Below are 14797 nucleotides of genomic sequence, written 5' to 3'. Positions count from 1 at the left end.
TTATGATCAGGGAGGGTCTCCTTCAGGAGGTTGCAGTCCAGTTGTCATCTGAGGCTGCAGCCTTATCAGAGGCTCAACTGGGGAAGGAACTGTTTCCAAGTTCCCTCAAGTTATTGGCAGAATTAATTTCCTTGCATTTACAAGACTAAGGGCTTTGGTTTCTTGTTGGAAGCTACCCTTATTTCCTAGGGTCTACTTGCAGTTTCTTGCCATGTGGCTTCTCCAGTATGCCCACTTACTAAAACATGACAGCTTGATTCTTCCAAGTCAGTGAAAGGGAGTCTCTGTAGCTTAGCCAGCAAGATGGAATCTTACATATACATAAAACATAAGCACAGGCGTGACCATCTTATCAACGTTTGTCGTATTTTGTTTACAAGCAAGTCACAGGTCTTGCCCACACTTGAGGGGAGGGGATTGATTGTACACACTTAAGGCAGGAACACCAGGAGATGGGTTCATGGGGATGACCTTAAAGTCTGTCTGCCACAGTATTCAACAGTATACAATAGTATTCTATATTTTAATCAGTTTTTGGTGTGTGTGTATGTATAAAATAAATATCTTCTTCCCATTCTTGTCTTTGAATTTTTCTTATGGTGTCTTTTGTTAAATAAATTTTTACATTTGATGTACAGAAGCTCTTTGAACTGTTCTTGAAACTTTTAAGTTTGGAACTATTTATTTTTAAATTTTATTATTAATAAAAATTTTTTTTGGCCGTGTTGGGTCTTTGTTGCTGCGCATGGGCTTTCTCTAGTTGTGACGGGCGAGGGCTTCTCTTCATTGCAGTGTGTGGGCTTCTGATTGCAGTGGCTTCTCGTTGCGGAGCACGGTTTCTAGGCGCGCAGGCTTCAGTAGTTGTGGCTCGTGGGCTCTAAAGTGTAGGCTCAGTAGTTGTTGTGCACGGGCTTAGTTGCTCCATGGCATGTGGGATCTTCCTGGACCAGGGCTCGAACCCATGTCCCCTGCATTGGCAGGTGGATTCTTAACCACTGTGCCACCAGGGGAGTCCTGGAACTATTTTAAATTATTTTTTTGTAAAAAGCAAAACTACCCATGATATGTTAGAAAAAATTACATTTTGAAGTTAATGATAACACTCTTGAATATAATTTTGTTCCTTCCCATTTTGACCAGTTAGAGGAGCCTGTTAAGTTACGAACATTAGATCTAGCTTTCTTCCTTAATTCACAGAATTTTGCATGTAATAGGCTCTCATTACATGTTGGTTGAATTGTGTTCAAAGTGTTATTAATAAAAGTATACCTGTTTCATGCAATATTTCTTTCTTTGTAAACCAAATCTTTATGTGGTCTTTGACATTCATTTTTTATTTAAATTGTGATTTCATATTGTTTCTTTAATTTTTTAGACTGTCAGAAGCAAATTCTCTTTTTGTTGCGTATTTTCTTTTGTATAGGTGTTGGTCATTAAGTTTACTAATAGTAGAGTGATAACAAGTTCCAGTTTGCCTGTGAGAATCTTGGTTTGCCTCTATTGTTATGACTTAATTATTTACAGCTTCTTTCTTAAGAGTACCTTGGTTTAGACAATAAATTATTTAGTCACACTACTCAATAACAACTTTTAATTGTGAGTTCACAAAAATTTTTAGAAGAGGGGAGAACTTTAGATGAATTTTTTTTAACCTTGTATAACATTTTTTCATGTTAATTAAGTTAAATGAAGTGAGATGTTAAATATAAGTATTTCTTGAATATTGATTGTTGGAATGGTGCTTTCTTTTTCCTTTTCAGGTATTTTAACGGCAGTGATAACAACTTACAGTATTGGGGATTGGACTATCCACCTCTTACAGCTTATCATAGTCTTTTATGTGCATATGTGTAAGTTTTTCTTCCTTAACATAACTTTAAATATTTATGCCCTAGCAGATGTAGTAAGGAAGAGTTTGTTGAATAGAGAAGAAATCGTTTGTAGCTACTATTGTATTATGGTTTGTAGAGCACCATACCTTAATAATTGGATTGTAGGAAAGTTGATCAGAGTTTGACTATTTTCATAACTTTTTTGGAGGAAAGTCTAGGAAGATACGCAAAAATCTAGCTTTGTTTTGAAGTAGAGATGTTACCAACTATGCATGGATTACTGAGAAATATATCTAATACAGTTAGTTGTGCATAGAAAAGCTTTTTTTCCTGGAATGGCCCAAAGTAAATGAGAAATAAAGGTCTAAATGGTATTCTGACTAACCTGTCAAGTAAGAAACTAGAAGTACCGTAGTGTTTCACTTATGATTTAAGATCGGGATTGGAATTCCTTTTTCTTTTACAGAAATGGAATGGTTTATAGAAGATTAGGTGCTTCTATTTAGTGGAGAACCAGTTCTACTCTGTCCTGGTATTCCATTTCAGACTTGAAGTGTATCAGCAGAAATTTGAGGAACTTCTTCACATTATCTTCTGAACTCATTTTATTTGTTCTATTTCATATTTTGTAAAAATTAGCATCCTGGATTAAAAATAAGTTTCCAAACTTCAGGATAATCAGATATACTTTGCAGTGTTCTGGAGAATGTAATATGATTGAAAACTTAATTTATCTTTAATAATGATGTTCAGTTTTATGCAATGATTTATGATTAATAGCTGTTTATTGTAGCCTATTATGATAACTGAAAAGATTATAAATTATAAAACTATGATCCTCTTGTCAATATTAGTGTATTGCTCTTTACAAAGTATATGTTTAATAAATGAAATGTGACATAAGATTGTTTTCACACTGGAAGAATGATGAAGGTGGGGCTTTTAGTTAACACGCTACATGGGTTTGTTGGAAGATAAGCATGGCAGATTCTGATAGTGTTAGTCAGTTTCACATGGTTAAATACAAAGAGTAAAGTTTAAGCCTTAACTCCATTGCTTTATAGGAGCAATGGCCACTTCTCAAAATAGATTCATATGTCCTCAGATGTCCTTATTGCTAAAAGTAATGGGGAATAAAGTGCATGTACATATGTTTGATTTGCAGGGCAAAGTTTATAAATCCAGACTGGATTGCTCTCCATACATCACGTGGATATGAGAGTCAGGCACATAAGCTCTTCATGCGTGCAACAGGTAAAAGAGCAATAGGCATTGAGTGTAAAATTTGATTAAAATTTTTTTTGAACTGATGACAGGTTCTATTATTATCCTTACTTTTATAGTTGTGTAACTATAAATATGCATATATATGTATAATATGTGAGCAAATGTATATGTAAGCTAAAAAACAAAAGGGTAGAAACTAATAATTCTGGGTGCTTTACATTTACTATTATCTCCCTTAATAATTTGGACACACAAATGAGGTAAATACTGTTGTTATCCTTACTTTAAGCTGAGGAAACTGAGGCCTAGTAAAGTGAGGCTAATATTAATAGCTCACCTGAAGTTGGTTAGCTCTAAATTAAAGTTTTATTTGTTTAGGCTGTTGCTTTAATAAATCCCTTTCACTTTTACAGTGAATTACAGCTGTATGTCATATATTGTATTGCTTTGCAGTGTTGCTAAATTAATCTTTACAACAAATGTTTATTGAGCATTTATTGTGTGCTGTTTAAAAGTTGAAAGTAATAAGCTTAAATTTCTTTAAAAGCTTTACAAGACTTAGGCTTTAATGCTAGCCTGGGTCTTTTCCTTAATTAGTCTAAATCTAGTCAGGGTTTGTTCTCTTTACTATTCATCCAGTCATGGAATATCAGGCCCAAGAGATAACCTCTGTATTGCCTGTCTTTCCCTCTCCCACACCACTCCCTCTTCCCAAATGCTTTAATCCTTTTTGAACCACATACTCACCACATGATATTTAGCTTCTGAGCCAATACCTGTATCTGCAGGGAACTTACAGCCTTTAGAGACTCTATTCTATTTTCAGAGAGCCCCAGTCATTAGAAATTTCCTTCCTTTTTTTTAGAAATTTCCTTCTTATATTGAACCTTCACTAGTCATTTTAGGTTCTGTTTCCTTGCGCTACATAGAACAAGTCCAACCCTTTATATATCTAACACCCTTCAGACATTTGAAGTCATCTCCTCTCGAGGTTGAACATTCGTAAATACTTTAGCTGTTTCTTAGACGACCAGTTTCTTGAATGTGATTATGGTTTTGAGGCCTCTGGTTGTGCTCCTTCAAATATGTTACAGTTTGTCAGTGTCATCTAAAATGTGGCATCTGGAGCTGAAAATAGGATTGCATGCATCTAACACTGACAGTTACTATCATTTATCTTATTGTGCACAAATATATATGTGTGGTACAAGAAAAAAATAGGCTTTTTGGATAGCTATGTTGTACTGTTGAAGAACTTAATATATTAGTTTTTCTTTGTTCTAAAAGGACTGAACATTCAGAATTATGAATTGCTTTATTTTTTTTCCCACTTTTTTTCAGTTTCCTCCTCACCTGGACCTATCAAGCTCTTTGTAGGCATTAATTAGCAAAAATTTATGAATTTTTATAAATATTCACATTAAAAAAGATTCTCCTATGCATCTCCACATTTGAGGTATTGTTCACATCAGAAAATTTGGAGTATACAGATATTGAGGGGAAAATAAAAGTTTCCTTCCCTTGCTTTGAGTATTCTTAATTTTTATGTCCAAGTCAGAGCAAAGAGAGAACTGGTTTTAGATACAGCTAATTGATTTAATATGTGAATTTGTTAGAGAAAATTAAGAGACTCTAGTACTGTATCAGTTGAAATTAGGCACAGGTGAAGGGAATGGAAAGTGCTCAACGTGGAAAGGACTTGTCCAGAGTGGGTAGGAACCTTGTGTTAATAGAATTCCCACTCGGGGTTGGAGGAAGGCTGTTAATAGGTTATAGTAGACCCTGATGGACTCAACACTTAAAATCATTTGCTTGTTTTTTCAGTGTTAATTGCTGATTTGCTGATTTACATACCTGCAGTGGTTTTGTACTGCTGTTGTTTAAAAGAAATCTCAACTAAGAAAAAGGTAAGTTTTGAAGTAACCTGACATTTCATCTCTGAAATGTTTTATTACCTTAACTATTAAGTGTAGAGCTTAAGGAGTCATGCTTTTGGGAATAGATAATAGGGAACAGTATATCTTCTGTCAATTAATTTTCATTTAGAAACATTAACTTATCTTAGAGTAATTATTTTAATGTCCAAATATAGTAATAAGATGCACTGAATTTTAGAAGTTATATACTGCTGAATTGCACAGCATGCTAAATTTATTGCTTAACTGGTAAATCTGAATTTTGAGTTGGCTTGTGAGAATGACAACTGAAAGTCATTTTGAAAAGTTGCGATATATTCTCATATTCACAGTTAACAAATATGCTCTTTTTTTAAAAAAAATCAAATGGTTTGTGTTAGAATTTTATTTATTTATTAATTGGCTGCGTTGGGTCTTTGTTGCTGCGTGCAGGCTTTCTCTAGTTGCGGTGAGCGGGGGCTACTCTTCGTTGCAGTGTGCGGGCTTCTTATTGTGGTGGCTTCACTTTGTTGCAGAGCACGGGCTCTAGGTATGCAGGCTCAGTAGTTGTGGCTCGTGGGCTCTAGGTGTGCAGGCTCAGTATAGTTGTGGCTCATGGGCTCAGTAGTTGTGGCTTGTGGGCTTTAGAGTGTAAGCTCAGGAGTTGTGGCGCACGGGCTTAGTTGCTCTGCAGCATGTGGGATCTTCCTGGACCAGGGCTCAAACCCGTGTCCCCTGCATTGGCAGGCTGATTCTTAAACACTGAGCCACCACGGAAGTCCCATGACTATTCTCTTTGGTCATTTTATATAGATTAATCATTAGATTAATTTTTCTGATTTATATATCTAAAAGTGCTTTCTCAGACAAACACCTTTTAGGGATTTTTTTTCCTTTTTACTGAAGTATACTGTGTCACCTCCATGAAGACTTTAGTGTTTAAAGAGTTGCTTTATAAAAATGGAGTATTTCGATAAATAGAAGGTAAGAGGGGAACATTTGCTACTGTGTTAAATGAAACTACACTTTTACCTGGTTTGATTCAAGTAACAGATTACTTTCTTATTTCACAATAATTTTCTTTACAGATTGCTAATGCATTATGCATATTGCTGTATCCAGGCCTTATTCTTATCGACTATGGACATTTTCAGTATCCTTTACTAATTTAGAAATGAAATCAGATGCATATCATGAAATCTAGGCTCAGTTTGTATAATGTTGTCATCTAGTAATGTCTTATTTACTAGGGTTCTTGCTTATATAAACCGTTTTTTAAATGGTAAAAAAATCTCTTCAGCAAGTGTTTAGTTGAAGGGTAAAGTACAAATTAAAAGTAGCAATGTTTTTTCACAACTATTTGGATTGGGAACAGAATGTTGGTAACTGATTAGCTGTTCTGGAGCTAATTCTGAAAAGGTGAAACATTTTCTATCTTTTGTAAATGTTTTCTGATGCTGACAAAAACAGTCTTCCAGTTTTTGAGTTTTAAAACAAACTGTTTCTCTAACAGAGTGGTAGCTGGGAGCTTTAGGAAACTAAAATTGAATAAATCTATGTGGATTTTATGTGTGTAATTTTTGATACCTAAAATAAGGAACATTCAAATAAACAAATTATAGAGGAAAGTTGATAAAATCTGTACATGGCTCTCCAGTTTGTCTTCTAATGTATTAAATATTACTATTTGTCCCAAAGGAAAATAAATAATCCACACCATGATTGCTTAATTAATATTTTTTCCTTTTGGTGCCAATCTGTTTTAGTTATAAAATTAAAATGTGTATCTGTCAAAGGACTTGCAAAAATATTCAAATAGGTAGTTACTTCCATCATATTTTTTATTCAGTCCTCTTTCCTAATTGAGCCCTTTTTTTGGCATTATAGGATCATGGCTTTTAGATAGTTTGATATCAAGAACACTGATAATAAAGAAAAGAAAAAAGTTGTTTACAAGATTTTTTTTTTTTTTTCGGTACGCGGGCCTCTCACTGTTGTGGCCTCTCCCATTGTGGAGCACAGGCTCCGGACGCGCAGGCTCAGCGGCCATGGCTCACGGGCCCAGCCGCTCCGCGGCATGTGGGATCTTCCCAGACCGGGGCACGAAACCGTGTCCCCTGCATCGGCAGGCAGACTCCCAGCCACTGCGCCACCAGGGAAACCCTACAAGATTTTTTTAATACTATATTTACTTTGAAATATTCTCATACAGAGAAGTACACAAAATGTAAATGAATTGGCTGTTATCCATGTCGAGAAATAGAACATTGCCAGTATCCAAAACCACACCTGTACGCATCCCAAGTAGTTCTCCCTCCTCCTTTCTCAAAGATAGCCACTTAACTGACTGCTAGTGCTATAGTTTGGTTCTCCCCCTTTTTTGAACTTTCTATGAAAAAGAAAACACAGGGCTTCACTGGTGGCGCAGTGGCTGAGAGTCCGCCTGCCGATGCAGGGGACACAGGTCCGTGCCCCGGTCCGGGAAGATCCCACGTGCCGCGGAGCGGCTGGGCCCGTGAGCCATGGCCGCTGAGCCTGCGCGTCCGGAGCCTGTGCTCCGCAACGGGAGAGTCCACAACAGTGAGAGGACCGCGTACTGCAAAAAAAAAAAAAAAAGACAACACAGTAGGTATTCCTTTGTGCTTGGTGTTTTTGGTTCAACATTCTGTTTGTGAGTTATTCGTGTAGTTGTATGTAGCTGTAGTTCGTTCTCTTTCATTGCTTTATAATATTCTATTGCATGAATACACATGATTTTATTAGATAGACATTGGAGTGTTTCCAGGTTTTGGCTATGATGACTATGTTGCTTTGACCTTTCTTGTAAATATCTCTTTGTACACATGTAAATATATTTCTTATGAGTGGAATTGCTGAATTATAGGGTGTGCACTTGCTTAATTTTAGATATTCCCATATGGTTTTTAAGCATGATCTACCAGTTAATACTCCTGTTAGCAATGGTGTAGGAGTCCCAGGTGTTCACCTTCACCAGTTGTCAGTTATTTTCCTTTTAACCATTCTGGTAAATTCGTAGTGGTATCTTCTCCGTGATTTGAATCAAACTCTGGAAGCTTTGGGGATTATGTCATTTTGTAGGGACACCCTTTTTTAACTACTGTTTACTTTACTTTCCTCATTTGTAAAATGGAGATGATATTAACCCTTACTTTTTAAGCTTTTTGAGAATTAAATGAATTCATATTTGTAAAGCATTTAAAGCAGTACTTGGGAGGTACTAAGCACTACATAAGTATTTATTGCTATTACTAACTGTTACTGCTGCTGCTGCTTTTGTTGTTCCTGTTTGTTACTTTTCGGGCTCTGAAATTTTACAATGATTTGTTTGGGCAAAGATATTTTTGACAGTTGTTTTGGACACTATGGGTCATTCATTTTGAAGACTCATGTTCTTCAGTTCTGGGAAATTCTCAAATTATTTTTTTGATAATTCTCTCCCTTCTTTCTTGAGCTTATTAGACAGATATTAGATCTTTCAGCTCCATCTTGAGCATCTCTTTGTCATTTTGTTTTATAGTTTTGAAGATTGTCTTGCTTTATGAGTAACACTTCTATTAAATTTCATTTGTTCTGTTAAGCATTTAATATCTTAAATTTCATTTTACTCGTTTTTTTCCCCGCTGTTCCCTGAATTATTTCCATTCTCCTAGGGGTCAGTCTTTTCTCCTCTTCACTTTGGTCCTTTTTCTGTCATAGGTGTTCCTTATATGTCTATTTGATCCTGGTGTATTTATTCTAAGAATAAGGCAGAAGAGAAAGCTGCATGTGAGCTTTCTATACATTTGGTCCACTATAGGGTACATGGCAGGATTCTGGCCAGTACTCTGGGATCCTTAAATGTCACAATGTGGAGGAATTTGCACTATAGTGTTGACTTCTACACTAGTTGCTCAGATAGTTTATTCCATTTCTTTGGAGAAATATTCCTTCTTTTGTTGCCTGGTAGTAAATGTTTTGGCTGCCGGATAATCTTTGCAAAGGAGTGAGGTGGGATTTGACATCTCCATCTAGGAGTTTTCAGTGCATCCTCTTGTTTTCTCTTCAACATACTCAAGCACTCCAACCTGCTTGTTTCCACAATTCTCTGGGGCTTGCAGGGTGGATTGGCTCCTTGCTAGCCTGAGCTTCCTCCGTGCATTCACTAGGCTTCTTCTAGTTTATTTGTTGCCGCTTCTCTGTCCTCTTTCCATCTTCTAGAAATGTGTTGAAATCTTCATCTCTTGTAATGCGTCTTCCTGTTCCCTTTATGGCTGTGAATTTATACTTTAAAAAATTCCCTATCGTTTTAAGGGGGTCTCAGGAAGGAGAGGAGGTAAACATGAGTACTCAGCTCACCGTTTTCAACTGAAAATCTAGTTGTGATATTGTTTTCATATAAGTGTTATTAGTTTCTAATCAAGCACATATATTAATTTATATTATTGATGCATATTATAGAGGAAAAATAGTGATATCAGTAAGTTTGGTGTTTTTTTTTAACTTTTGGAGCATTGATTTTGGTATGTGTTATAGTAATATTGTGAAATAGCCTAGCAGAAAACAAAGCTATGTGTTAACCATTTAGAGCTCTTTTAAACCTAAACAAATCAATTGCTCTGTTTAGTAGTAGATTTAATATATTTGAAGCCACTACATATAATTTCAAATTTGTTTATCAATTCAATACTTTCAGCTTTTATTTAGAAATCGTTTTCATTATAATGTATCATTACAAAATCACATAAGAAAAATGTTCTATAAAATGCAAAATCTATCTCTTTTAATTACTGAGATAATTCCTTGACACAGAAACATATATAATTCTGTGAGTCTTGGCTTTGCCTTGTGGGGTGTTCTTGGAGTATCTTACGACTGGGACCTGCTGGGGTCCCTGGCGTTTTGCTTAGCTATAAATTATAAGCAGATGGAACTTTACCACTCCTTGCCATTTTTTTGTTTTTTACTTGGCAAGTGTTTTAAGAAAGGCCTCAAAGGAAAAGGGTGAGTGTCTTTTAAACAACAGAATTCAAAAAATTACTTCAGATAATTTATTTGGCATACTTACCTTTGCCTTCTGGTGATTTCTCATTAATGTGTTGGTGGCTATGGAGTAAATGGAAAGAGAGATCAAGTCATGTTCTATATTATTGTATTTTAAATCTTCCTAACTAGAGAAATATTTTGACCGATGTATATTTACTGGAGGTAATGTGAATTGGCTTGTTAGAACATTGCTGTAGGATTTCATCCCTTTAGAGCATATTACATTATATACTTACTAGAAATACATCCCAATTTGATATTTTTCTTCATAGCTGCATAGGAATGGCATCTAAGTTAAATGTTAAGAAGGATGGTGATAGTCTTCTTGTTGGGGAATTGCACATCTTAATAGCTGTGAATTTCTTAACTCTGATTTAAGTAGACTCTCATCTTAAACCCGTATTGGTGGCATAGATTTTTACTATACATTTTTACTATACATTACTATACATTTGCATTTATTATATTTATAGTAATGAGACGCAGATTGATTTCTCAGAATTACTAACCTCTCCCTATCTTACCAGTTCCCTTTGTTTTTGTTCTAGGTTTGTGTTGTTGATTAAACTGGCTTGTACTGTTGTGGCTTCCTTCATTCTCTGCTGGCTGCCATTCTTTACAGAAAGGGAACAAACCCTGCAAGTTCTAAGAAGACTCTTCCCAGTTGATCGTGGATTATTTGAGGCATGTTTAAAAACTTTTCTCTTGCTCCTTTCTGTTACAGTACCTTCCCTGTGACCTTTGGGGATTTCATGTAGAAACATTTCAGCTGCTCTCCTCCTGCAGTCATTCCTTGCCAGTTATTTAATCTGGTACATAAGCTATAGCTCATCTGGCATTTTCCAGTACATTGTACAAATAGGTAATATTTATGTCATCCTGAGATCCATAATTCAGTTATACATTTTTCTAATGAAATAGGGTTCATAATGAAAGACAGCATGAGAAGTTGCAGCTACAAAGGTAACAGCTTTGTGGGGTTTTTTTGGTTTATATTCTTTTTTTAGTCCTAGGAAATTATTTATTAAACTAATAATCATGTTTGCTTCAGAAAGATCTCATAATTCCTTATGAGGTATATAGCTTTCATCCATAGTAATTTTTAATGAGAATCATTCATTTCATTTCATTTAATGCCAGCTTAATCACTCTTGTTAAATTTTTATTGCATGGATAATTTGATTTAGAGTTAGTAATTAAATTAAACAAACCATTTTTCTGAAACAAAAAGGTCTTTTAATAAAGTTAGACAGAGACAACATATTTATAGATAATTTGCTTTTGAATAAATATTTCTTTTAAAAAGAATTAGAAAAGCATATATATCTTTCTAGTTTTTGAGTATATGAAATGCTATAGAGTATCTTTCAGTGGATCTGTGGGAGGATGGAACCAGCATTTTGAAAGAGGCTAAGAAAGAATTTGGTGTTGTGAAGGAACAGAAATGTGTGCCCTGTACGTCAATGGGGATGATGATAGTGATAGTACTGGTAATCATAAGTAACCACTATTGCTATCACCACCACTTTCTTACTAGGTACCAGGCACTTCACATGTAATTTTATTTGATCCTTAACCATAGTGCTGAAGTAGCTGTTATACCCACTTTACAGATCAGAAAACTGAGGTCAGAGATTCATATAGCTTTTGCATGGCAGAGCTGTAATTTGAACTTTGAGAATTGTGCTCCTAACTTCTTTATATATCCTCTAACCTTAATACCTATATAAAGAAGAGTTTAGTTCTCCATGTAAGCTGCCTGGTTATTTGCCTTGCCTTCTATTGGGTTGGCCAAAAAGTTTGTTTGGGGTTTTCCATAATATTTTACAGAAAACCCAAATGAACTTTTTGGCTAACCTAGTATTTCAGAAATGGTATTTATCATGATAATTATAAAAATGAGTGTCATACACTTTTGATGGTGCTGTTGGTTACCTTCACTCACTTGTTGCCCTCAAAATCTGAAGAGCAATTTCATTGGCCCGACAGAGGGAAGTAGGATGGTACAGTTGCCGGTGACAGTTACTTTCTTTTTATTTATTTATTTATTTTTAATTGGAGTATAATTGCTTTACAATGTTGTGTTAGTTTCTGTTGTACAATAAAGTGAATCAGCTATATGTATACCTATATCCCCTCCTTCTTGTACCTCTTTCCCACTCTCCCCACAATCCCACTCTCCCCACAATCCCACCCATCTGGGTCGTCACAGAGCACTGAGCTGAGCTTCCTGTGCTTTATAGCATATTCCCACTAGCTATCTGTTTTACACATGGTAGTGTATATGTCAATCCTAATCTCCCAATTTGTCCCTCCCCTTCCCCTCTGTGTCCACATGTCCGTTCTCTATGTCTGTGTCTCTATTCCTGCCCTGCAAATAGTTTCATCTGTACCATTTTTCTAGATTCCACATATATGTGTTAATATACAGTATTTGTTTTTCTCTTTCTGGCTTACTTCACTCTGTATGACAGACTCTAGGTCCATCCACATCTTTACAAATGATGCAATTTCATTCCTTTTTATAGCTGAGTAATATTCCATTGTATATATGTATCTTCTTTATCCATTCATCTGTCATTGGATATTTAGGTTGTTTCCATGTCCTGGCTACTGTAAATTGTGCTGCAATGAACATTGGGGTGCACGTGTCTTTTTGAATTATTGTTTTTTCTGGGTATATGCCCACTAGTGGGATTGCAGGATCATATAGTAGTTCTAGTTTTAGGTTTTTAAGGAATCTCCAAACTGTTCTCCATAGTGGCTGTATCAATTTACATTCCCACCAACAGTGCAAGAGGTTTCCCTTTTCTCCACACCCTCTCTAGCATTTACTGTTTTTAGGTTTCTTGATGATGGCCATTCTGACTGGTGTGAAGTGATAACCTCATTGTAGTTTTGATTTGCATTTCTGTAATAATTAGTGATGTTGAGCATCTTTTCATGTGCCTCTTGGCCATCTGTATGTCTTCTTTGGTGAAATGTCTATTTAGGTCTTCCGCCCACTTTTTAATTGGGTTGTTTGTTTTTTTGATATTGAGCTCCATGAGCTGTTTGTATATTTTGGAGATTAGCTAATAGATTACTCTGATTTCAGGTGTGTGGTAAAATGGGTCAAACAATATGTGTTCTACATTAGACGAAGTAAAGATTTCTTAGAAACTAATTTCCAAAGATGAATAACTTCAGTATTTAGGAATAATGTGCTGCTCTTCGAAAAATATTAAGTATTTCTTGGGCGCATGTAAATTATGGTTGGCTAGATCACCTCCTTGTTGTGAAAAATGTGTGTGTATGTGTTTCTTAGAGAGTTTAATCAACTTAGTTATGAAATTGTGAACAAGCGCTTCTCATGACCCCAGAGTTTATCTATTTAGAGATTATGGGCTGTACTTCATGGAGTTTAATATTTCTTTCAATTATACTAGAATGTAAAACTAACAAATTTTTTTTAAGGATAAAGTAGCCAATATTTGGTGCACCTTCAGTGTCTTTCTGAAGATCAGGGATATTTTGCCACATCACATCCAGATAATGATCAGGTAAGAGACACCAAGTTTGTATATAGTGTTTTATAAGCTACTCTAAAAGTGTGGCAGTACCTCATTTATCTGGCATCATAGGGAGTAAGGTAGTCTTCATTAGTGAATATTCCACATAATGTAAACTCATTGCTCTGTATAACAGAACTTTTTTATTTGAAACATTTTATGTGAAAGTTACTGTTACCTACTTCTGTCTTCCTTAAACAGTATATTAAACATGATTTAATATAACCTTGAAGAGTCATAATTTTCAGCGGTGTATCAGTCAGGGTCGACCAGAGAAGGAGAATGAGTAGGAGATCACTGTGTGTGTGTATGTGTGTGTGAATTTATTATGAGGAATTGGCTTATACAATTGTGGGGGACTGGCTAAGCAAACTGAATGCCAGTCCATAAGACAGACATTCAGGAGGGGCAATCTAGAGGGAAGGAAGAGCTGTACTGACCCCACTGCTCTTTGGAGTCTGATCTCAGGGAAGGCCTAAGCCTTTTAAAGTGCTTCCAAGTGATTCAGGCACCACCCAAGGGGTGTGTGTGTGTGTGTGTGTGTGTGTGTGTGTGTGTGTGTGTGCGTGCGTGCGCTGCCTTTCTCTTTCCTCCAGTTCTTTTGGTTGGAGAGTATCCTTTGTAACCCACCGTTGAAGCCACAAAGCCTCCTCAAGTGGGAAAATCAGTTATTGTTTTGCATTATAATACTTGTTTTCAGGGCTTTCAAAGACTGTTTGCCTTGGTACTAAGAGGCTCCAGACTCCTCTGCTTCTTGAGTTCTTTTTTCCTCCTTGCCCATCAACCATCACAAGGAGAAGCTCTAGCAGCTTCCCACTCTCTTTCTAGCTTGTTCTTTCTGATTTATCATGGGCTTGAAAATCAGATAATCAACTTTTGTGAAATTGAGGGCCAAAGAGGTTCTCTTGTGAGTAACTTTTATGAATGTTTGTGTTACAAATATAGCATTGTCTCTTTATACCTGGTTATGTTTTCTTGTTTGATAATTGACTTTTAGCTATCTTTGTATCTTTTCCATAATTGATACTAAATACTAAAAAAACATAAGCAATATTTAGTTCTATAATATTTTGTTCTGTTTTATATAATCATGTATATATTAAAGTGTGTACATATTTCAGTGTATGGATTTTATTTAAATGTTATTTGGTCTTGAATTTATTATTTAATACATAAAAACTTTAATTTGAAATCAACTTAAGTTGATAAGTAATGTGACCCTTACATTAAAAAATTGTTTCTTTGTTTT

The 14797-nt window shown here is 35.6% G+C and overlaps 1 protein-coding gene across 1 annotated transcript in view; it reads left to right on the top strand.

Annotated features, from left to right (window-relative positions):
• ALG6 (ALG6 alpha-1,3-glucosyltransferase) overlaps positions 1-14797 on the top strand; it is a 57563-nt gene that overhangs the window by 22311 nt on the left and 20455 nt on the right. Inside the window, exons 4-10 of the mRNA XM_029228619.1 lie at positions 1761-1850; positions 2998-3086; positions 4884-4966; positions 6043-6107; positions 9770-9955; positions 10546-10681; positions 13454-13539. Of these exons, the coding sequence (XP_029084452.1) occupies positions 1761-1850; positions 2998-3086; positions 4884-4966; positions 6043-6107; positions 9770-9955; positions 10546-10681; positions 13454-13539 (735 nt within the window). The remainder of the gene's footprint in view (positions 1-1760; positions 1851-2997; positions 3087-4883; positions 4967-6042; positions 6108-9769; positions 9956-10545; positions 10682-13453; positions 13540-14797) is intronic.

Source organism: Monodon monoceros, unplaced genomic scaffold (assembly GCF_005190385.1).
Source record: "Monodon monoceros isolate NGI ecotype Baffin Bay Population unplaced genomic scaffold, NGI_Narwhal_1 Super_Scaffold_18, whole genome shotgun sequence".
Taxonomy (NCBI): domain Eukaryota; kingdom Metazoa; phylum Chordata; class Mammalia; order Artiodactyla; family Monodontidae; genus Monodon; species Monodon monoceros.
Note: the sequence above shows the minus strand (reverse complement) of the source record. Positions and strands in the feature narration are given on the sequence as shown.